We start from the raw sequence: 23,303 nt of genomic DNA on the forward strand, positions 1-23,303 counted from the left end.
ATTTTAATTATTAAACCAGTCAAATCATATTTAAACTTAACTCATGATTTCAAAGATACACATTTACATTTCCTAAGCACCTGGAAATTACTATGCTACTGGGAGAGTGGCGTTCCCCCCCTCAATAAGCAGAAGCAAATTAAACTTAGTTATTATAGATCTACTGAACACAGAATTTCTTTATGGCCTCTTGTCTGAATTTTTCTCCCTGCCTCTACTTCACCTAAAAAAGAAAAAAAGCCAGTCATCATGACTTCTCTGCAAAGCAGAATTAGACATATATGTCAGGCATCAAGGCCTAAAACAATATATATCAACAGTTGAAGATGAAAGATCTTCAGCCTCTACCTTTCCTTCTGTTCCTTCTAATATGAAATCTGTTATAAGTCTGTCCATGAGGTTCTTGGCTCACCTTCTTTGTATTTTTAATCTAAAAATCCAATCTTAAAACATCTTGTACCAACTGATGTCCTATCCCACCCTTCTCCATTTTTTTTCCTCACAGTTTCTGCAAATGAAGAAACAATACGAGTAATAAATATCCAGAACACCATCTTGTTTATTTGACTCACTCATTAGAAAGAAACTCTCTATGATACATACTACATGCATAGCTTCCTGTCTTTTAAGAATCGCGGAAGTTTCATATGTACATAAAATTTATTGTAAATATTAATCTATTTTATAAAATTCTCCCTTGTGAGTTATCAGCCAGCATTAAGGCTAAAATGACATAGATTCTTGAACTCCAAAGGGCTGAGTTTCCAGAGAATCTTGCTGCAACCAAATTATACATTCAGAACACGTGAAAACTAGGCCACCATTTAAAAGCATCTACTTACACAGCCACTTGAATTTAGGCAACTCACTAAACACCACCACCACCCCACCTTCCCCTCCCAGTATCTCACATTAAGACCTACCCTCCTCTGTTTCAGGATGTAAGCAAAAGCCCCAGAAATCTGAAGCATCTTAAGTTCCCATAGAAGCATAAAGTACTCGGTACCGTCAGAAGAACTACCAACATGCCTAAATTTAGGCTTCCAGGTTTGAAAAATGTGAATGGTACAGCCTGAGACTTTTTCTGCTTGCTTTTGACATTTTGCAACTAATGACCAAACTCCAGATTTGACTGATCTGAAGTCCAGCTAAGAAGACTGTTTTCTCACTAACTTCAACATCCTCTCAATTCTGTCCTGTCTCTGCTATATGAAACATGCCAGAACAACAAATGATTGCTTTTGGGCTCACTAATGGCTTTTCTGCACTTGGCTTCATCTTCTTGCCATAAATCAAGTTCCAAGTGACAGTAGCTTTTTGTAGAAAAAATCCCTGGCAACTTTTCAGCCTCTCAGTTTGCTTTCCTTGAAAGTCATTTTGCTGCAGGTATAATGAAGAGGATTCCCCAGATAGTCTTCTTCCTTATCTACACAGCCAAAACCCAAATAAATCTCTGTGCGAACATTAAGACAGAGGTTGTCTATACAGATTTGTTTATCTTAGGAGCTGGGCTGATAATGCCATTTAAGACAAGATGATATATTTTATTAAAATAAATAACAGGCCTAGTGAAAACATGGCAGTGCAACAGCTGAAACAATGGAATATGTGGGGGCTAATATGAGCTTTTGAGCTTAGTACTAAGCTAGAAGCACTGAATTTCAAACGATTAAATAGAAAATGTACTTTGTAACTGCTATTCATAGCAGTGATCACAAAAAAATGGATTTATTTACAAGTATATTCACAGTAGTGAAGAACAGTTCTTAGCCAAGCTAGATGGGATACAAAAACAGGGTGGTACTGTTCCAACACAAATTTCTTCTTGAAAGGCAGGGAATATGAATGAGAACAGAAAGAACAAGACTATTTTTTGTTCAGATAAAAAACTTACATTGATTGTAAATTAAGGGAATGGTGGAACTAATGTGTTTAGCACTCTCCTTTAAGTGATCTTTGTTAATTACTGTTAAATATAGAAAGATGAATAGAATAGAATAGAATAGAATAGAATAGAATAGAATAGAATAGAATAGAATAGAATAGAATAGAATAGTATAGATTCAGTTGGAAGGGACCTACAAGGACCCAACAGCTTGACCACTTCAGGGTGGGACAAAAGTTTAAGCATGTTGTTAAGGGCATTGTCCAAATGCTTCTTAAAAGCCATCAACCACCTCTCCAGCAAGCCTGTTCCAGGGTCTTCTCTGTGAAGAAATGCTGCCTAATGTCCAGTCTACGCCTCCCCTGATGTAGCTGTGAACCATTCCCAGGCATCCTACCACTGGATCCCAGGGAGAATAGATCAGCATGTCTATCTACACTTCTCTTCAGGAAGCTGTAGAGAGCAATGAGGTCTCCCCTCAGTGTCCTTTTCTCCAAACTAGACAAGCCCAGAGTCTTTAGCCACTCCTCACAGGATATACCTTCCAGCCCTTCCACCAGCTTTGTTGCCCTCCTCTGGATGCACCTTAACATACTTTTTAAATTGCGGGGCCCAGAACTGCAGACAGTGCTCCAGGTGAGGCCAAACCAGTGCTGAATTCAGTGGGGCAGTCACCTCTCTGGACCGTCTGCTGGTGCTGGGTTTGGTGCACCCCGGGGTGCATGGGTTTACCCTCCTGGTGCCCCCAGGGCCTGCTGCTGACTCCTTGTGAGTCTGCTACCAGCCCTCTCCCAGTTTATACTTGTGCCTGGTGTTACTCCATCCCACGTGCAGAATCCGGCATTTGGACTTGTTAAATTTCATCCCATTAGGCACTGCCCAATGCTCCAGTCTATCCAGATCCCTCTGCAAGGCCTCTTGTCCCTCACGAGAGTCAACAGCACCTCCCAGTCTGGTATGATCAGCAAACTTGCTAATGGTGCCTTGAACTCCTGCATCCAGATCATTGATAAATAGATTAAACAGGACTGGCCCTAGAACTGAACCCTGAGGAACATGGTTCGTGACCGGTCCTCAGACAGATGTAGCTCCATCCACTGGAGCCCTTTGAGCCCTGCTGTTTAGACAGTTCTTCACCCAGCAGACTGTGAACCGGCTCATCCCACAGTTGAACAATTTGTCCAGAAGGAAGTGGTGAGGGACAGTATCAAAAGTCTAATTAAAATCTAGAAAAACTACATCCACCACCTTCCCTTCATCCACTAGTCAGAAGACCTTATCGCAGAAAGACGTCAAATTAGTGAAGTAGGACTTTCCCTTTGTGAACCCATGCTGACCGTCCCTGATGGCTGCACTGTTCTTCAAATGCATTTCAGTACCACCCAGCTGATCTTCTCCAGAATTCTTCCAGGAACTGAGGTTAGACTAACAGGTCTGTAGTTTCCTGGGTCTTGCCTCATGCCGTTCTTGTAAATTGGAACAACACTGGCTAGCTTCCTGTCAGCAGTGACCTCCCCAGACTCCCAAGACCTTTGGTAGATGATCGAGAGGGGTCCTGCTGTAACAATAATAATAATTCACATAGTAACAATAATTCACATACGCACTGTTAAGGCAGTATCTCCTGAAATACATCAATGCTACGAAAGACCATAGTGTCATAAGCCAAGATTCAGGTGCACTGATGGTCCTAATGAAACACCTGGCTCTAATCAGTGATTTTTGACTGTAAAGCTTATTGAAATGCTTCCATTTGAAAAACGACCTCATTATTCTGTTTTGCTGTTGTCATATTAAGCATGTGCTGACACTGTGCATCACAAGATGCATTCAATATAAACAAAAGTGCTAAAATGCTACTATTCCTATCTAACTTCTTACATCACAGTAGATTCTTTGCAGTAGTTTTACAGTAAATCATTTTAACGGAATAATTTAAATCATGGTGGACTTAAGTCACAATATTGCACATGATTTATCCATTTGTAAGTGAAGATGAAGAAAATCCGTTTGCTACTGAACTAGTGAGTGGTAACTTTATTCATGCATCTTTGCTACAAAGATAAACTGTAGTAAGTCAGCTGCAGAACTTCACATCAGTTTACAGCATACATTGAAATACCTGAAGTTCTATATATCATAACAGGATTTTATAACCTGCCTGAGCCTTAGAGTATTCATGAAAGTTTCTCCCTTCCCACAAAGCCACTTAAATCACAGTTCTTACAACCGCCTACCACCCCAATGCAATGAAACCTTTGTTTTGTTGTGTCAATTAAGTCATTGCTTCAGAACTGGTTTATTACTAGTCCTAAAAATCAAAATATTTTTGCTTTGACACGATCCACTGAATGTCAGCTTCCCTTTAATGTTCATATGTTTGCCAAAAATATTTTAAATACTTTTGTATGTATCTTTTTTAGTTTTTGCTTCATATGTCAGATCTTTGAAAACCTAACAATCACAGTAATAAATACTATTTTATGACCTATTGCCAGGCTAAGCAAGTTGAAGTATTACACAAGCTTTCTTTAATTTCTCAATTACTGTTTCAGATATATGTGAAAAAGCATTCTTACTAGGCTTTTTCTGTATTTGAAGATAAGCACTTATTACATTAAAATGGATTTAATTTTACTGTCACTTCAGTACACTACTGTCAAACATGTCCTACATGTCAGCAAACATTTCTGTCATCCTAATGGTGTACTTGATAAGACATGAGCGTTCACAGAAACCACTAGGCTGGAAAGCTGAAGACAGACCTACTACATGAATGTCTTTTTCTAGTAATTGTCTTGGTTTTATTATGCTGTATTAGGCATCTCATATGAACATTTGCTGTGATAATAATTAAACTGAAACCATCGAGCTCCTAATACCACTGGGTTCCTTACAGATATGCTGATATTGTCAGGGTTGAGCAACGAATCATTGTATCATCTCCTCAAACAGATAATCTCTAGAATTATGTTAGCTTTTTTAATCAATATGAAATATTGACATGAAAAAAATCCTTAGAATTCTGCTGTCAATTTTACTTTCATGTTGTGCAGTAATGACAATTACATTGCAAATTAATTTCATAACAGTTTGTTAAGTGAGTGGACATACAGATAGAAAAACTGCACGCAGAATTGAGGCCACAGATTACAACAGGAAAAATGGCATTTGATTAATTGCATTGGCTTTCATTAAGGTATTGGCTTCAATTGAGGCAATGGTTTTAGGCCACTGAACAATGAAAGCTTGCATAACCTTAAACCCTGATACTGAACCAACAGGACTCTACACAAGGCCAAGGGCCTTAAATGTATGCATCACAACTAATCCCAGGAAAAGTGATTGCTTTCTGAAAACTCTTGGTGTAAGAAAGTGTATTTTGCACTTATTTTTGTGGTAATTAAAATAGACAAATGGCCCACCATTTTACAAATAGATTAACATATTACATAACGCAAATGTGAATGCCAATTTTGTTTAAATTGAACTACCTTACATCCAGGCAGAAACTGGAAAAGGTTAGATTTTTTATGTATGTATATACACATCCAGCACTGCAAAATATCAAAATTATAACACAGCAGTCTAACAAAACCTATCCTTGCTCAGAACAGCTAGCAGTTGCACATGTAGCTAATGCTCTGCATTTTCTTGTAAAGATTATTTGCAATATCATATCTGTATGCTGCCTATATCTGGGTCAGTCTTTGACAACCCAGATCAAAACGGCAACCTATTGTACATAGCAGGTCATGGCTCTTCAGAGTTAGGAAATTTCATTTTAATTCTGTGCCTACATCACTTGACACTGATTCTGCAAGGACAGACCGGCAAAAGAAATATTCTTCCTCCTCTACTGATTCCTTTCACATTGTTCTCACTGTCACTTGTTTCTGACAGACTTCTAATGACTTGTGGATGACAGTCTGGGAAAAGGGACTAAATGATCACACGTATCAATGAGTAGGAAACAAGTATAAACCAAACGTGTTTTTAAATTGATCTGCTCAGGATGGCTTAGTTTGCATTTTCCAAGAGGCCAACATATACTCACTCTTGTTATCAAAAATGTCTATAACACTAGATGCCGTCATTAGATACCAGAATGGGAATACCTAAATGGGTGTCATGCTAAAATTACTCATTGAGCTGTTGCCTCAAAGTATTTAACAGGTGTACATTCTTAGCCAAAACTGTCTGGTGAAGAATTCTTTCAAGCTAAATAGAAGTGCTCTGCTTTTGTCTGGTATTATTTCAATTCCTCTTCTTAGATCACAACAACTGTCAGACATCTATCCATGAACTAGCACCCACAAGTTTCTTCTCTATCATAAATATATAATAAGAACAAATACGATACTGCCTAGCCAGCTTAGTGATTTGAAGCCAATGTGTATCTCCTAGGATCATCCATACTGCCCTATAAATGTCAGGCATAAATAATTTTCTTCTACTCCTAGTATTTCAAAAACTAAAATTGATCCTATGCACATGTACAAATACGTGAAAGTGAACCAGACAATTTCATAGCATTGTATGTAAAATGGAAACTTGGCTGGATGAAATTCAGTAACATAAGAAATTCAGTGAGGAACAGAAGGAAGAAAAATAAACCTTTACGAAGACATAATGGTAGCTGGTATTAATAGTTGGCAGCAGGAAAACTTTCTCCATGTATCTTCATTGAGCGAATACAACTGAACAATCAATAATGTTAAAAGAATATATAGGACAACAAAGAGTTGAAAGAAACTTCATGAGTAAAAAAAGTGTTTGTAGGGAATAAAGTTAGGACAGATTTCTCAAAAAATCTAATGACTGTGGATACCTTCTTAAGACATCTTTAAAAATATTTTAAGTTCAGCAGCCTACTCTCGAAATTCCAGAATAACTACTCTCTGGAAGCCTTGACTACAGGAATTTACATTGAATATCATGAAATTTGGGACCGCTGTTTCATTCTTTTTTTTTTTTTAAGTGACTGCTCTGCTGTTTGGAGGAAGCTTTCTAACATATAGCTTTAAATTTTTGATGCCCGTAGCAGGTTCTTTATTATAAAATTATATGCAAGGAAAGGGAAGATTTGTAAATTTAAAACTAAGGAAAAAAAAGTGTAACCAAAATATTCACTGAGGAGAAATATATATTTGATAAATTTTGCATCTAGGACATGAGTGGAAATATAAAACAGCATTAACTATAAAAAAACATGAGGTGAGGCACTTACGAGAAAATTCTTACAATACTTATGGCAGTTATTGAACCATTTTTACATATTTAAATGACTATAAACATAGTTTTTTAAAGAACTACACAAGTCAATTACAGAAAACTGTGAAATCAGTAAGATCAAGTGTATATACCTAGAATTTGAACTCAATACCCTGCATCGTCTGTTTACAGTAGACCTTTATATGTTTACTGATTGTTGCAGAATTTATAAGGTGCAGTATTTTCTAAACCACTAACATTAGTTACCACATATATGCCTGCACTATAGAGGCACTTAAAACACACAGTAACTTAGAAGTCAGCCATGGGAAGTGGACCACATATTTGACAAAATTACTCTTTTGTATCCTGTTCTGGCTATTGGTTAAATCCCACCACCTCACCCTTATAAAGATCAGTAATTCATTAAGTATTTCAAATTATACTGCATGGAAGGCAAATGTTTTATTTGCCCAACATACATTCACATACCCAAAGAAAATATTTCAAAATAGTTTCTAATGTTACAGCTAAATATTTCTAATATTGTAGTACTTTGTAAGTAATTTGAAGAAATCTGCATGCCATTCTATAACTGCCTGTAAGGTTTTTTTTAAGCTTATTTTGTATTAGCTACCTCTTCTTTTGTTTCACTATTTCACAAAATCCTTTTGTGTGTCTGTCAAGCAGCTGTGTTTTGTTCCTTAATCTTCCTCGCCCAGCTCCCCAGGAGAGACTTTACAACGTAAACTGCAAAGTACCATTTTCACAGCAGGAACAACAGTGTTCCTCTTCAAAAAGCTGCATAATAAAAATAGGACTGTAATGAACATGCTAATTCCGGTCACAAGGTGCTACACGATCACTGAAAGTTTACGAAGTTTGGCTTTTCAAAAGTCTTCTCATGCAATATATGTTTGAGATAAACGTCTTTCCAGTGTATGAAGTTCTCACACAGGTGTTTTCTTGCTTTCCCTTGTTTCTATTCACTCCACTTTCAAAAGCCTGTCCTACCAGCAGCCCCCTGGAAACAATCACTGTGACTATACAGCAAACAGTTAAGTCAGATAAACACTGGTATACACCGCTTATACAGCTCCAGCTGGAACATGGCAAAATTCTCCTACTGTGCAGCTAATACCCAGAATACGTACAGTCCTTCCTCCCATTCGGCTAGAAATGAGAGACATCCCACAGCACATTTTCCAACATTATAGCCGTGCCACTCCATTTCTCTAATTTCCATGCCCTCAAAGATAGCTGTCCCAGATGACAGATTACTTCAAAATAGTTCCTTCTCATTTCAGTACTACAGAGTACAGTGAAAATACAGAAATGAGCTTCTATTATCGTTGAATCTATTGCTAGCAGCAGAAACCAAAAATGTAGCACCTTGGATTCACCGTCTCTGTTCTTCTGTTTTGGGGGTTTTTAAACAGTGTGGAAATGTTCTGCACTTCTGAGAGTCTAATAAAAATCATCTCTGTCAATTATCTCAGTCTCAATCTCTGCATGTATCAATTGTGTGGATGGGGAAACACTGTTCAGTAAATATTTCACTTCTTATTTTATGCAGCAATGACTGTTTGACATTAAATCAATCAGTTTCTAAAAAGCATAAAAAGGAATAACTGCCCAAGGCACTTCCCATAGAAATTTTACTTTAATTCTTCCATCCTTCTACAGTGCCCATGCTACAAAGAGGCTATCTGTCAATATTTTTATAATGCACAGTGCTATCAACAATAGTAGAGAAAATTGCGGGCTGAGAAAACAAACTGCCTTCTACTTAAGTGCTTTGTGTAGTCTACCTCTTTACCTCCCACACAGCAAAGAAAACAATGCAAACAGCAGTGATAGCTGGAATGTACTTAGGTATTCAGCTGTACTGGACGTTCTCTGTCCTTGCTTACAACCTGCACTCTTCTGTGCTGCAATCACGCACCTTGTCAGGAGGCAGTTGAAGCCAAGTTTCTTGAGGTCCTTATAGTCTTGGCAGAACTTAATCAAGGAACATTAATCAAAAAATAACTTAAAAAATTAAAAGCAAGATTCCTGACAGCATGGAATTGTTGCTGATTTCTCTACTATAAGGAGGCACTCACTTCCTCCTTCCTGAACAATTTGTATACTTGCATATGACCCCAGATTCTTTGTTCTATAGCTACGAAAAATGTCTGTTATCCACCATTTGCAAGACTGAAAAACAGAGTTAGGTGGCTTTAACAAGAAATAAATGGACAATAAAATGAAAGCTATTCCATCTCTAACGTCTGCAGAGTATGGGAAGATCCTACACTTTCTTGTCTTTCATTGCCTATTGAACACTGATAATTTTGAATTTAAGATTCAAAGCACTGTTCCACTTACATGGGTCTCAACACAAATTTTCAAAACAAAGAGATCCAAAATAAATAGCTTTGAAACCTCTTGTCTGGAGGCAGACTTCAAGACTTCTCCTTACAAGCCTTCAAATTCCCTTCAAATTCAGTATTTTCATGTGCATGAATCTGTCCTGCAAAGCAGCTGCCTCCTTTATATCTAGAGTATCAAAAGCAATTTCCATTTATCATCTCAGACATTCACTCTTGGTCCAGACTGTCACGGTATCCAGCCTAGCAAGTAAAAGTTTAGCCTGGAACGTTTCTTGATTTGCTCTGGTAACAAAGGCCCAATACTCTGCCTCTGCTGAGGCCTTGAAATGTTATCATCTGTAGCTGCCTTTCCTGCCCTTTTTCCTTCTCATACTGTGAAATTTCAACACCCAGAAACTAAAGACTTTATTTGCATTCATAGTTCTTAGAGACCCAAGTACTATAGATTGATCATAGTGTAGGAACCTAAGGAAACAGGGTAAAACTTGGAGTGCATACAATGACTGCAACTATACTGCCACAGATAGAAAAACTGACAAGTCTGGCTCTAAAAATACATATATACTGGGAAAAATGTTGCTGTTCTGTGCTGTGCAAATTACGTGTAGCAGTTAAACTGGGTTTAGTGAAACAAACAAACAAAAAATGAATATAGGTAGCTACTTCAACTCCTGGGAATATCCTGCTTTCACCCTGTGTCCCATATTATAGTCACAGTACTTGTGCGTTTAATTGTGGGTAAACTCCGACTTCCTCACCAGGATGGCCTCTTGCAAGGGGCACAAATACCAAGCTGGGTCTGTGACAGCATCATTATGGAAAGATCTGAAGAACATATGAAAGTTATGTGTGCATATTCTGCAATCCAGAGCCACACACACGCCCCAGGGATGAGTAAAGCCTGAGTGGACCACTGATCCAAGTCACTCCACTCTGTTTTGCTTTTGATTATGTCTGTTAATTCCTGTTTACATCTATGATATATTTTTATTCCTACAGCACCTATGCGAGGCACAAAGGCACTGTTTCCCACAAAGGCGCAATTAGATGGATTGCAGACTAGGCTAGTATTGCAGACTGTAAAAGATGAAGACTTTGCAAAGTAGAAGCAAAGTAGAAAGCTTATAACAGAAATACTTATCCTACAGGCTAATGCCCTTAACACTGAACTATCCTTTGTCTTTGAAAGCAATATAGGAAATCATTGTACTTATAGCTCTTTGAAAACTTAACCCTGCCATAATTTCCTTACAATGCCCTATTACTCTGCATGGTCCTTGCTTTCTCGGATGTTACGCGTTTATCTAAATCTGCAGTTCCAGTATGTTCATGAGTTCTCCTATGTTCCCAAGTTCAGGTTAAGTCCATAAATCTATTCCTGGGGCCAAAGCGTATGCCAGCATTTGCAAAAGCCATCTATATTATGGCTGGAAACAGCACATAAACATTCATATTTCATATTTTTAATTAGACAATTTTAAATTAAAATTTAAAATGTAAATAGATATAAATTTTAACTTCATAACTGATAATGTAATTTTTTGTTCATTGGGCATTTGCATATGCATATCATTATGCATGGTTTTTAAAAGAGCATCTGATACTAGTGTTTAGCTAAAGTAGCACTGAGCTATTTGAGTAACAAATAGGCAGCATGGCCACATACACCTTACAAGAAATTGATTAAATAATCAACAGGATAAGCAAAGAAACAGTTCACATTTTATAGGAAGTCAGTTTTGACACTCAGACAACTCTTTGGCTTTTTTCAACCGCTATGGCCCCTGGAAGAGAGATAAGGGCTGTTGCTTCTTCTCTACAAATCCCAAAATGAGAACTCTGGCTAGTTTAGAACAGTATCTTTCAAAACACATGCATGCACATTTCAAGCCCAGAGAGTCTTGGAAATACATTTCAAGAAACTCTGAAGACAAGGAATATTTCTTCCACTTGAGTTTTCATACTAGTTTTTGCCCCTCCTCGCTTTCCCATCTCCCTTAAATTTACAAAACTTTTAATACAGTATTAAAATGTCATTTTATGTTCATTTTCAACAACTCGGAAGCCGCGCATGAAAAGTGCTTCCATCAGTTAATAACAGGAAAACTTTATCTTTGGGAGTTAAGAACAGGTCCACGGTGCTGTTAAAACCTGAACGTAACTATCAATCTTCCCATTTTCATTGGCTAGACTGGAAAGCATTTTCAAAAGATAACAGAAGGAACAATCAAGGTATCAGAGAGAAGAACTTCAAATATTAAAAAGGTTTGCTTACACCAGACTACCTCTTATGAAAAAAGTATGTTTGTACTTGCTGTTATTATTTATTATATATGTACACAGTGTTATTAGTTGACTCCAACAGTAATGCCAGGACTTTCCGTACTGATTAAAATAGCTAATAAAAGTATAGGAATAAATCTTCTCTTTTTCTTTTTTTGAATAAAAAACCAACTTCAGAGAAAAATGAAAGAAATGTCCTTGTCCTTCTACTTTTGTGGGGATAGAAGGATCAAAAATTATTTAAGTCATACATTTTACGATTTTCTTCTACATTCTGTAAAGCTAACTAATCATCTTCAATTCCTAAAAACAGGCCCATGGCAGTTAATTCTGCAAATCGAGTAATGCCATGTAGTATCACAATACAAGACAGTAATCTTCAGTCATAAAAGCAACCTTGCAAACTGAAGAGTGTGATATTTCATGAAGTGTCTCCAAATCGAGTTTCCATTCATCTCCAGGTGACAGAATGAAACATTCAGGTCATTTGACTACTAGTATTTACTCCTCTGAGTATTATCTAGACAGTAGACTTGGCAGTACATTCATATCCTCACCCCTGAAGGATAGCTGAAAAACCAGATTTGTTCCTGTACTATCTTCAAAAACTTCTTGCCAAGTAAGAATACAATTCAGAGAGCGTATATTTGAAATGAAAGAAGCCCTCGCCTTTCTTATGTGTTATATCTTAGGGGGAAAATCTTGTAGCAGCTTAACCTCATCTAGAAATCATTTATGCAACTTTTCAAGGTCACTGTTAATTGAGTGAATTTCTGTGTAAACGCTGATCACACAAAGCTGAGCTACCCAGGGCAGCACTAAAATGTAAATTAAATGCACTCATAAAACATTGGGTTTTGCTCAATAACTGATACAATAGCCTGTTGTCAATGGCATTCGTTTCATTTATTTCTCACCTCTTTTCAATCACTCTGATCTGTCATATCCTGCATACTCACATTACCATTTCATAGTCAAAAATCAGAAACGTGATATTGAAGTATTATGTGAAAATTTTGTATTTAACAGCAGCAGGACAATAGTAATACTCATTTGAAAAGAACTGTACTTAACTTTCCTGGAGACAAACCTCTCTTTCACAACAACATAGCACTTTCAGCTCTGTGAAGTATATTCATTGTGTTTAGAAAAAGCTTACCACGTAAAACAGTGAGTCTTGTGGACACACTTATTTCGCCAACACTGTTGGAAGCCACACATTCATAAATAGCTTCATCTCGTGGTGTGCGCAGTGGTTGTATTCTGAGAACTGATCCAGATCCATCATCAAACTCTATTACCTATAGAAGGAAACAAAAGCTGTCACAGATGTTGTTAAAAAAGCCTGTCCCTCAGCTAACCTGTTCATGAACAGTGACCTGTTGGTATTCATGCCATCAAAGCCAATTAAATACACGTACCAGGTCAAATTCCACACAGATGGGAAAATGTTTAAGTGGCAATGCCTTGTAACATACACTGCTGTTCAACGAGTATTCAGTGGCTGCTCTAAGACAATTTCAAGAAAAGACAGGATGAAAAACAAACAAAAAAAAACCCCAGTTAACAAGCGCTGTAACAAAGGATTCTGTAACTTAATGCTCTTTTATCCAAAGTTCACCTCCAATCTCTCTCCATTCTCTTAGCTTAACTACTCTACCTTCAAATGCCAGTTATGTTCATTTTAATTGCTGCAGGCTATATTTCCACTCTACTTGCAGAGTGCAGGTCACTCATTCTTTTACCTCCAAAGTGAAAAAGAGTCAACAATTTCTGAACAAGACAGGACTACTCAGTTTAGCTATGCATTTAACCCACAGAACGTAAGTAAATAAATTTATCCAGCAATATATTAGAAAAGCTACGACCACTGGTCTTAGCACAAACAAAAGAATAATTAGAATTCTTCATAAATTGACTTTAATGATGGAACAGAAAACTTCACAATCTCAAAGCACACAGACTAATGATTTGTAGATAACAAATGAAAGCAAGGGATCCAAATAATCACAATCATTAAATTTAAAAAAGAATAATTGTTATTGTTTAAATCTGAATGCTGAATAATCCTAGCTGGATGGCCAATAAAAACAACTGCAGCAGATTGGGTTGCACAAATATTGCAGAGATTAAGTTTCAAGTCTCATGTCTTCAAAATACATATCATAACATGGATTTACTTTTCCTGTGATGAGTTCTCCCCTTTCCTGCACATCACAGATAGTTAATTCCTCCCACTCCCCCACCTACTGAATAAGACTTTTTTTTGTAAAAAATCACTTTTTTTTGACTAAAACCTGCCTCATGCCACAGGGCAGAATGGTGCAATTTTTTAAACGTGATTTTTTCCCCTTCTCTGTTTCTTTTTAAGTTCCTCCAAGAAAGACTTCTTAGTAACTTACAGTAGATTTTTCTAATTCATATTATCTAAATTGCTTTGAAGCAAGAAGAGAAAAAAGAATCCTCCTGTACCACTTTCATTCATAGTATACTCTTGCAACATAAATAAAAGATGAGAAACTAACAGTGAATTCCAGTGACGTCTTCTTGTAGCCTTTAACGTCAGAAACAAAGTATAGCTCTCACCACTGTTCTCACTCGGTTGTGAGAATTAGCCTATGAGCAAGAACATTTTTCATTCAGCGATAAAAATCTTCAAATATATAAACAGGCCACTGTCAAGAGAGAGGGAATAAAGTATTTGTTCCCCCATTGCTAGATAAGACAATCGCTATGCACATCAAGTTCCAGCAAAAAAAGTTCAGGTTCCACACAAGAAAAAAACAAATCGCATCAAGGTTCATGAAACACTGTAGGACCCTGTCCAAGTTTATTGGAGGGGGAAAAAAAAAGTAACCCCCATCATCCCTGTGAAAGCATGTGGATTAGATGGCCTGCTGAAGTCCTTTACAGCTGTATTTACAAGGCTTCTACAAAGACAGGTGTCCAGGTAAAATATTTTCATGTCTTGTACTACTAAGCAATCAGAGAAATATACAAAATATTCATGTGAAAGAAGAGGAAAAGAAGACCTACTAATTATTCTCTTACTGATGCACTGGAAAATCTCAGATGTTTCCTGTTTCCAAAATGTTCCATGTATGTTTTCTGAATCTCATTTCTACTGTTCTGTTCTTATTTAGAGCACATCAACTAATGGTCTTACTTTGGACAGGAAGGAAAGCTGCTTAAAATATTGATGTGCTCTGCACACTTCATAACTACTCTGCTCAGTGGTTATAATAAAAAATATAAAATACTTGGTAAGTGTTTTCTATTTATTTAAATTACCTTCCACCTTACTTGGCAATACAGCTTATTCAACAGTCCACTAACGGCATTTTTAAAGCATTTTAAATTAATTTTTTATAGTTCCATTCAACTATTTTTTATAGAAATAAAACAGTTTTATTTTTGCTTACTGTCCCTAAAACCAGGTACATAGGTACATAGAAAACAATATATGAAGCAAATAAACCATGACATATTGCAAAATAAAACTGAATCAACACAGTAAACATGTACATGCCCAATCTTTCACTGTTTAGGACTCACCTCGAGTAAAAATTTTGTGACCAGAAAGGGATAAATTGTATACAGTTTATGATAAAATTTCTATGTTAATCCTCTAGCCAATTACAGCTCTGCATATGCTTTGAAAAGTGCACACAGTTCTCGGCACTAGGAGGTCAGATTTAAATTCATGCTTTTATTTCTCACATTGTAGTAAACACACAAGCAAAGATTGATATTGGTTAAAGAACAAATTCCAAAGCCTTTAAATATTTTTTTTTAACAAAAAAGGAACAAAATCCCCTTATTTTATAAAGGAAATGTAATTATTTTCTGCTGACTTAAATCTAACCTGAAAGCCAGGGAAAGTAATCTTCCCAAATACTACTAAAAATTAACACAGAAGATTTGAATATTCAGTCAACTTTTAATAGCTATATATTAGATCATTCACTCATAAAATGCATGTCACAACTGTTTTATATACAAATTAGTCATCTTCCAAACAGTTGATTTCTTAATGCAGAGTTCTCTTATTTAACATTCAAAATAGTGAACAGACACAGTGAAAATTATACACTATTAGTGCCAGTTTTGGTATCCATGCTATAAGTTTTCTCCCATTTTCTGAGTTTTTTCTTCATGTTAAAGGTCAATCCATATTTGATATTAACTGTTCCTGCCACTAAAAGAGGGGAATAGTATTTGTTGTCTTATCTCCCCCAAATAACCAGTATCCTTTGAACAGATTATCTTCACCATTTCCTTTAGTTGCAGGTTGTGGAGAGAGAGAAACAGCTTTCTCTAAAGCCTTTTCCTGGGTTATTGTCAAGAAAAGAATCAAAAGCAAAGAAGTTTTACATTTCCTCTTCAGCAGCAGGAACTACAACGTCCTTTTCATCTCTCTCCGCAATAGTGGCAAGCCATTGTGGCAGCAGAAGCCGTAGCAGCCTAGGTCTGTTCAACACACACTGTCACAAAAGGATTGTCTCTCTGGAGACAGCAATCGCTGCTTAAATAATTTTCCCCCATCTCCTTCACGGAAAAGATAGCAGGCTGAACAGAAGCACATCAAGGCTCCCCAGTTAGATCATGCTAGTTTAGAAAACAGCAGTAGCAGTTTTCTCTTTCCCAGTGCTATGCATAACCATTTTCCAAAATAAAAACTTCATGAGACTGCTCCCACTAAATTATCCGCAACAGTCACAGCTATTTTGCTTAATCACTGGTAATAAAACACACATATTGCGATTAGAAGCAAGATTGGAATTAATGCTTTTCAGAGGAACAGAACAATGGACCTAATACCTCAAATCTCTGGTTGCTGACTTTCTTTCCCTTTTTGTTCCAGACAATTTTAGGTCTTGGATCTCCTGTGGCTTGACAGATGAAGGAGGCAACTCCTCCAGAAACCCCTGTCTGGTCAACGGGAGTTCTTGTAAATTTTGGTGGTGCTGAAACAAACAAAAAAAAACCCCAAAATTAATCTAAGTAGTAAACACAACCATGTCGAGATTTCAAAATGAAAAAAGAATGAAATGTTTTCTTTCTCCAGTGGCATTACTCACCTGCAAGAGAATGCATTAAAAAAATAACTAAAAGGTCAGGAAAGTACTTACAGATTTTACTAGTGAAATATATATTAAAACGGAAATCTGATAGCATCAGAATAACAAGATCATGCATTATATTTTATCACCATTATAAATAAAAAATCCAATTTGTCTTCTATTGCAAAATGAGCTCATCAATCAGCTGGAATAAGATAATGATTCATGACTTGATTTTATGATCACAGGATGTCACGAAAACAGAATTCCCACCTTTGAGCCATTAAAATCAGTGACATTTAGGAGAAAATATTTGTAAGTTTGCAGTGGTGGAGGTAAATGGCTATGTATTAAGAATCCATGCAGAAAGGACTATAACAAAAGAGAGATTTATGCTTGGGCACGGTTTCACATATAGCTCCTGTTCACTCCCATATTATTCTACTATGTCAGAATGAAGAAGTGAAAAAAGATCCAGCTACTGCAACAACAGGAGAGGAGAGAGCATCAGAGAAATCATTTTAAAAGTAGGAATAGGCCTTGTGGTGAAACAAAACATCAAACTTACATCAACACAAAACATGACTTCTAAAAATTTAATATAAAAATCTATGAGATTATGCTTAACCATAGTACAGAAATGTTGAAGAGTTCCTGTAAACATTTACATCATTCTCTTTCTTAGCTGAGAAATTTCTACAGATCCAATACACTTTAAGATGCTTATTTGAATGATATGAAGTGAATACTTAGGGCCAATAAATGATAAAAAATCCAGGTCTTTGCTATATAGTCTTTCTTAGTTTTAAGTTGTTATATGTAGTTGCTCTATAGCAGCTGTTGCAATTAATTTTGCTCTCATCTTCAACTTTCAGCAGTCAGCTCCTTTCAGTTCTCAACCTCTTCGCTCTTCTTCATTTTCCTCTCTTAGTTCTGACAGTTATGTACCTCTACTGCACTAATTTTCCTTTTTAAGCTGCTGCTCTTCATTTCTAGTGTCCTAACTCTTTACTCTGCTGAACTGGTCTTTCCACAGGCAATACTTCTTGTCAGCATGTTTATTTAAATGTCAGAAAGCCAGCACACTACAAGTATGCATGTATGTAACACTTCAAGAAATCCTGAAATAATTTAAAATGCCACGAAATATGATATGGCCATTATTACAAAGCAAACTTAGATTGTCCTAAGTTAACAAAATGAAGTACTTCCTTCTTTTGTCCTACCCCTAATGTGAAGCATACCAGTAACAAAGATAATTTCCAAAAATTGTAGTAATGTTCCTGAAAATCTGCATGCTTTTTTCTTTAATTAAGATGTCAGGCAAAATTCTTATTGCTTAACTTCTCAGAATGTTCAAGGGTCCTTGAACTATCTGCTCTGCTAATTTAGCCTGGTTAACATGTACCTGAAACCAAATGCAACAGCAAATCTGAGTACAGCAAAATAGCGTGCCACTGCTGCCATGGGGAACTTACAAAAAGAACTTCTCTGATGTCAAAATATTGCCAAAACCATGGCAAATAAAACATGCTTAGAGCAAGGAAACTAAAAATCCTTTCCCAAGTCACAGGCTTTATGCCTGGACCACAGAAACGACAGAAATGTATTCTGATGAAGAGCATCTGGGTTTCACCAAAACTGATAGCTTTGAATACTTTTCTATGCACGTGTTAACTCAGCACTCTGATATGTAAAGAGACATGACTGAATCTGATATGCTGATATACTGTGGCACAAGTTGTGATTGTGTGCCATCAAGTGAAAAATGAGGCGTTGCCATTCTCTTTTATTCTTTTTGACATTTTGTGAATTCAGTGCTGAACCTCAAACCAACCAAAGAAAAACACTGCGTGGGCAAGTCCATCAGCACAGAGTATCTATGTACAGTAGCTCATAGGCAGTTTTTAAATTCTAAATTTGTACTTCACTCATACATTCAGTGACTGTCCAACTGACAATTTCGACATCAATAAAGTAACTTACTTCCTTAGAGACAAGGTCTGTTTTGGAAAATTTGTCAATTTTGCCATGCATTATAAGGGTCAAGGAGGTAAAGCAACTCAATTTAAGAGTCATGTTGTGCGTTCATTCCTGCAACACTCCACTTAATTGTCTTGGGACCAGGAGAACTGCAGATTTTTAAACCACAAACAAAACAAAAGCAACAGAAAATTATAAACAATGACAGTGCTGAACCATGTTAATTTGGCACTGAAAAGAACCCCCCACAACTAACCAAACAAAACCCACCATATGTTACTATTAGGTTCTATGTCACTGCCAGTCACCATGCTATCCATGGGTGGCATGCTTTTACTAATATGCAACATACTGTATTAATTATAACAACAGTAAAAAAAAGGTAAATAAAGGTGAATCCCTTCCCTCCTTATCAGATACTCAAATTCTCCATTGGTGCAGTCCAGGCAAACAGAAGACAGCTTGCACTACTTTACACCATATGACAGTTTACCTTTCCCATTGCTGACAAACACAAAACATACATACAAAACCCCCTTCATCTCCAACACTCTGCAAACTGCAAAGATGTTAATCAAATAGTGCACATAGCAACATATATGAAACTAAAGAATTTACACCAAACTGAACTGCTGTTAGAGGTAAAATCAGTTTTCTGACAATTTCTTCATCTAGGAGTGGGCCAAACATGGTGAAGGACTGTAACTGCTATGATTCCTTACAAAAACTGCTTACTAGTTCCTGCAGATATCTAGAAAAATAATGGAGTTGCAGAAATATGGCTGAATACCTAACGTGGCTTTGGTAGCTAACTGAAGAAGAACAGTATTTTTCTAGTCTAGGTGAATTTTTTCTGGACCAACAATTAGTTGTTTTTATTTGTTTGTTAGCTAACAACACTTGCTACAAAGCACTAGAGGCAAAAGACAATCACAGTTGTTACATAATGATGTAATTCCCTATTTGTAGACATTTTTCAAGAAAAACAAGGTTTTAACGTTGTATGTAAATACCACATTATTGTACGTAAAGACTGATATTATCTACATCAATAAAAAAGCTTCACATTCCAGTATAGAAGGGAACTGGGATGACGTTCGTGTTTCATTTAGGTCATAATCTAGCTGAAAAAATACAGAATGTGGCTGGTCAAGGTTTCCTTTTGCATAAGGAATTAATTCCTGTAAAAAAACATTGCTACAACGCTTCTCCAGTGCCTCGTCTTGAAAGAAAGACAGTTATCTCTGAGGTATCATATGATATCAGAGAAGGTAAATTGTTATAAGGACATAGATAATTTTGTCTGAAACAGGAAACTTAGAGTAGTCCTGTACACTTCAGATGTTTTAATGAATACAATGGCTGTTTTCAGCAGTTAATCTTTAAATTAAAAAATTAAATTTAATTTGGCAAATCAGTTCTCTGCTTCAGACTCAGCAGCTGCAGCAGAAGGATAATAATGTCTGCATGTTTAATAGATGTTGTGAGGACGAACTCATCCATGGTCACGAGATGCTTAGACTATGGTGACAGTAGCCAGCCACCCATGGAAAAAGACAGGTATTATGCAATCCATCTTTTCATTATTGCATCAACATGCTCATCACGTTACATATAAAGTGACCATCATCAGTGTAAGGGCATGTGAAACCATAATCCAACAGAACCAAAAAGGAAAAGTAGTATTTGTTGCCTTTATGTTTATAAAGGCTGTTAATTGACACAAATTATCTCCACAATGAATGTTGTCAGTTTCTTGACATTGATTGACCTAAGCTGCTAGGCACTCCGATAGCACACAATCACACTGCACACATAGTTCTGCTTATTAATATTAGGGCAATTTTGATTGAGAACTGACAACTATTTTCAATCTCCCTTAAGAACAGCAATTGCAGAGTCCAACAAAAACTCTCCACAGCACACTTCATTAAGCATGGCAACAATCTATATGGGAACCTTCCAGTGCAATTAAATTTGCCAAAAAAATCAGACGTAATAGGTTACCAACTATGATATCACAGCCTTTCAGCACTTTTTAAACTCTACTTGGTCACATTTCAATAAGGCTGCAATTAAACTAACAGAAGTGTAACTAAAATAACAAAAGTAAAATTCAGTTAAAATCAGCACCTCGTATTTGTGGACTTCAACTCTCTTTCGGGCATCATCAAAATTGCAGCAATATTGGTTATTTAATGCAAACAACACAACTTTTGTTTCAGCTTACCTATCTACCAGTGCCTACTCAGATATTTGTGCTGATACTGTGTTGACACCTTGCCAAGGAAAAAAAATTACAGAGGAAGATTTCCATAACTTAAAACTTACGGAAAGTACCTCAGGCTTTGTCACACAAGGCCTCAGGGTTTCCATCCTCTGTTGCTTGTTACATGCTTCTTGCTGGGACTCCTGAGAAGCTCAAGTGACAGCTATTGAAATACTGCAAATTACACTCTAATATATGAAGGAAAGTCGAATTTATTGCTAGCTCACCTTAAACATACTGAGCTTTAATTTGTTTGTTTTAAGGAGTTTAAAGCCGTAGAAGTTAGGCTGCTGCTTCAAAACGCAGTGAAAGCTGTGCCTCCATGGGGCACAGGAACTTCCAGAAACACAGATAAGTTTACCACTACCCAGAAAGAAGCTGTCCTTTTTTGCATATTGAGGCTCCATAAAATATATTTATAACATAACACAGAAATAGCTCATTTGGATTGGAACATTTTCGTGCCTTTGCATGAGCATGACATCTCTTTCTTCTCTTTTGCACTTCCACATTGTCTTTTGTAAGTTTAAGTACAATTCTGAAGTAGTGAATGGAATTAACTAATTCACATTTTGTCATGCTACCGAATTATCTAACTGTTTTAATTTTGCTCTTCTATACTCTGTGCTGTGCTTTGAGGATATGTAATACTTTTGCTCTGCACTCATATAACATGTCTGACAAAATGTTTTCCAAGTTAGTAGCTCAGCCCCCTTCTTTCCACAGCTACTGAGAGCTATTCTTGCGCTGGGACGTTTTTACGGACGTAACTCCTCTTATAAAGAGATGGATATGAGGATAAAACTTCACCTTCTTTAAAGGTAAAGTGAGAGATACCGGGATGTCAGCAGCCCAAGTACAGCAAGCTCAGCACGTGGACCTACTATGGACAAGATATATAGAGAATACAGACTTTAATGTATTTCTGTTTCTAGACGCTCTATTTGGGGCATATGGAGGTTCCTAGTATACCATTATTTGACTTTTACAGTTAAAATTTATCATATTCTTGAAATACGAAAAAGTTTCTGATATCAGAAATAAAATTTCCAAAAAACATATCCTGTCATTTGTCAGCATTCATAGCAAGTGTGAATAAAGAAACAAAGACATAAGGAAAAATTAAATATGTTAAGATGAGTCTTTCAAATGCCCTACTTACTTGTAAATTAACATATACTGATGTTTTAGGAGACTCCTGAAAAATTACAGTAACTTTTTGGTTGTGAATAGTTGTTTTGTAGTAATAAAAGCTGGAAGGTGATACAGTCACAGCTGTTCCCATGGAACCTTTTCATCTGACACTCAGAAATGCAGGTTTAATGCAGAGTAAACAATGTGGTCTGGCAGGTGCCCATGCACTTTGGAATACCACACACACCATCACAAGAATCACTGTCAGTGTAGAGGCCCTGTATATTGCTAGACTCGTGACATCAAGTTTCAGTGGGGTATGTGGCTGGACTCACCACTAGTTATAAATTCTGAAGTCATTCTTCCCATGCCAAATTATACACTCAGAAACTTCCTACACAGGTGGAAAAAAAAAAGAAAAAAAAATAGAGTAATAGAAATACCCCTTCATTCACTTCACATCCCATTTTGCAATATTTACCGCATCCCACTGACTTATCAGGACTATATATTCTAAGTAGACAGGCCATAAATGGTTTCACATGAAATAATGGTGAAGGTTCCTGCCCTGGTAAAAATGAACAACAGGCAAATGTTGCATGTAATCTCAGCCTGGTATTGTACAGATACATTACAAGTTACATGAGTCATTATTCTTTTCACAATACCTCTACGAGTTCATATACTAAATATACATGTATATATAGCTAATATTGAATAGAAAAGTTTTTGTGCTTATTTATTTATTAAAAAGAATTTTCAAAGCACACTCATTTACAGCACTCACTGCTAATTTACTCATTAATCATAATTTGTGACATCAGTTAGACTGATCATTGTTACAAGCAATTTTTTTCCCTTAATTCTAACCTCCACTTACAGTGGACCTGCAAATTGGCTATGTAAGAAATTTAATTAGCTTTTTATTTTATAAGGAAGAGTGAGAATCTGTATTCATGAAATCTATATACAGAAATCCCAAAGTTACCAACTGGAATGGTGAAATCTTCCTGTTTCTCACTGTAAACATCTTAAAACTGCATCATCCTTACATCCTTCAGCACGAGGAATAGCAACAATGGAATCTTCAATGCCAT

General features: G+C 36.6%; 1 protein-coding gene across 40 annotated transcripts in view; it reads right to left on the reverse strand.

Annotated features, from left to right (window-relative positions):
* PTPRD (protein tyrosine phosphatase receptor type D) overlaps positions 1-23,303 on the reverse strand; it is a 1,391,241-nt gene that overhangs the window by 223,757 nt on the left and 1,144,181 nt on the right. For all 40 annotated transcript variants that reach the window (XM_075446987.1, XM_075446992.1, XM_075447021.1 and 37 more), the window contains 2 exons: positions 16,579-16,724; positions 12,917-13,058 (listed from right to left, as the gene is read on the reverse strand). In XM_075446987.1, the coding sequence (XP_075303102.1) occupies positions 12,917-13,058; positions 16,579-16,724 (288 nt within the window). The remainder of the gene's footprint in view (positions 1-12,916; positions 13,059-16,578; positions 16,725-23,303) is intronic.

The sequence above is a fragment of the Opisthocomus hoazin genome, chromosome Z, assembly GCF_030867145.1.
Source record: "Opisthocomus hoazin isolate bOpiHoa1 chromosome Z, bOpiHoa1.hap1, whole genome shotgun sequence".
NCBI lineage: Eukaryota > Metazoa > Chordata > Aves > Opisthocomiformes > Opisthocomidae > Opisthocomus > Opisthocomus hoazin.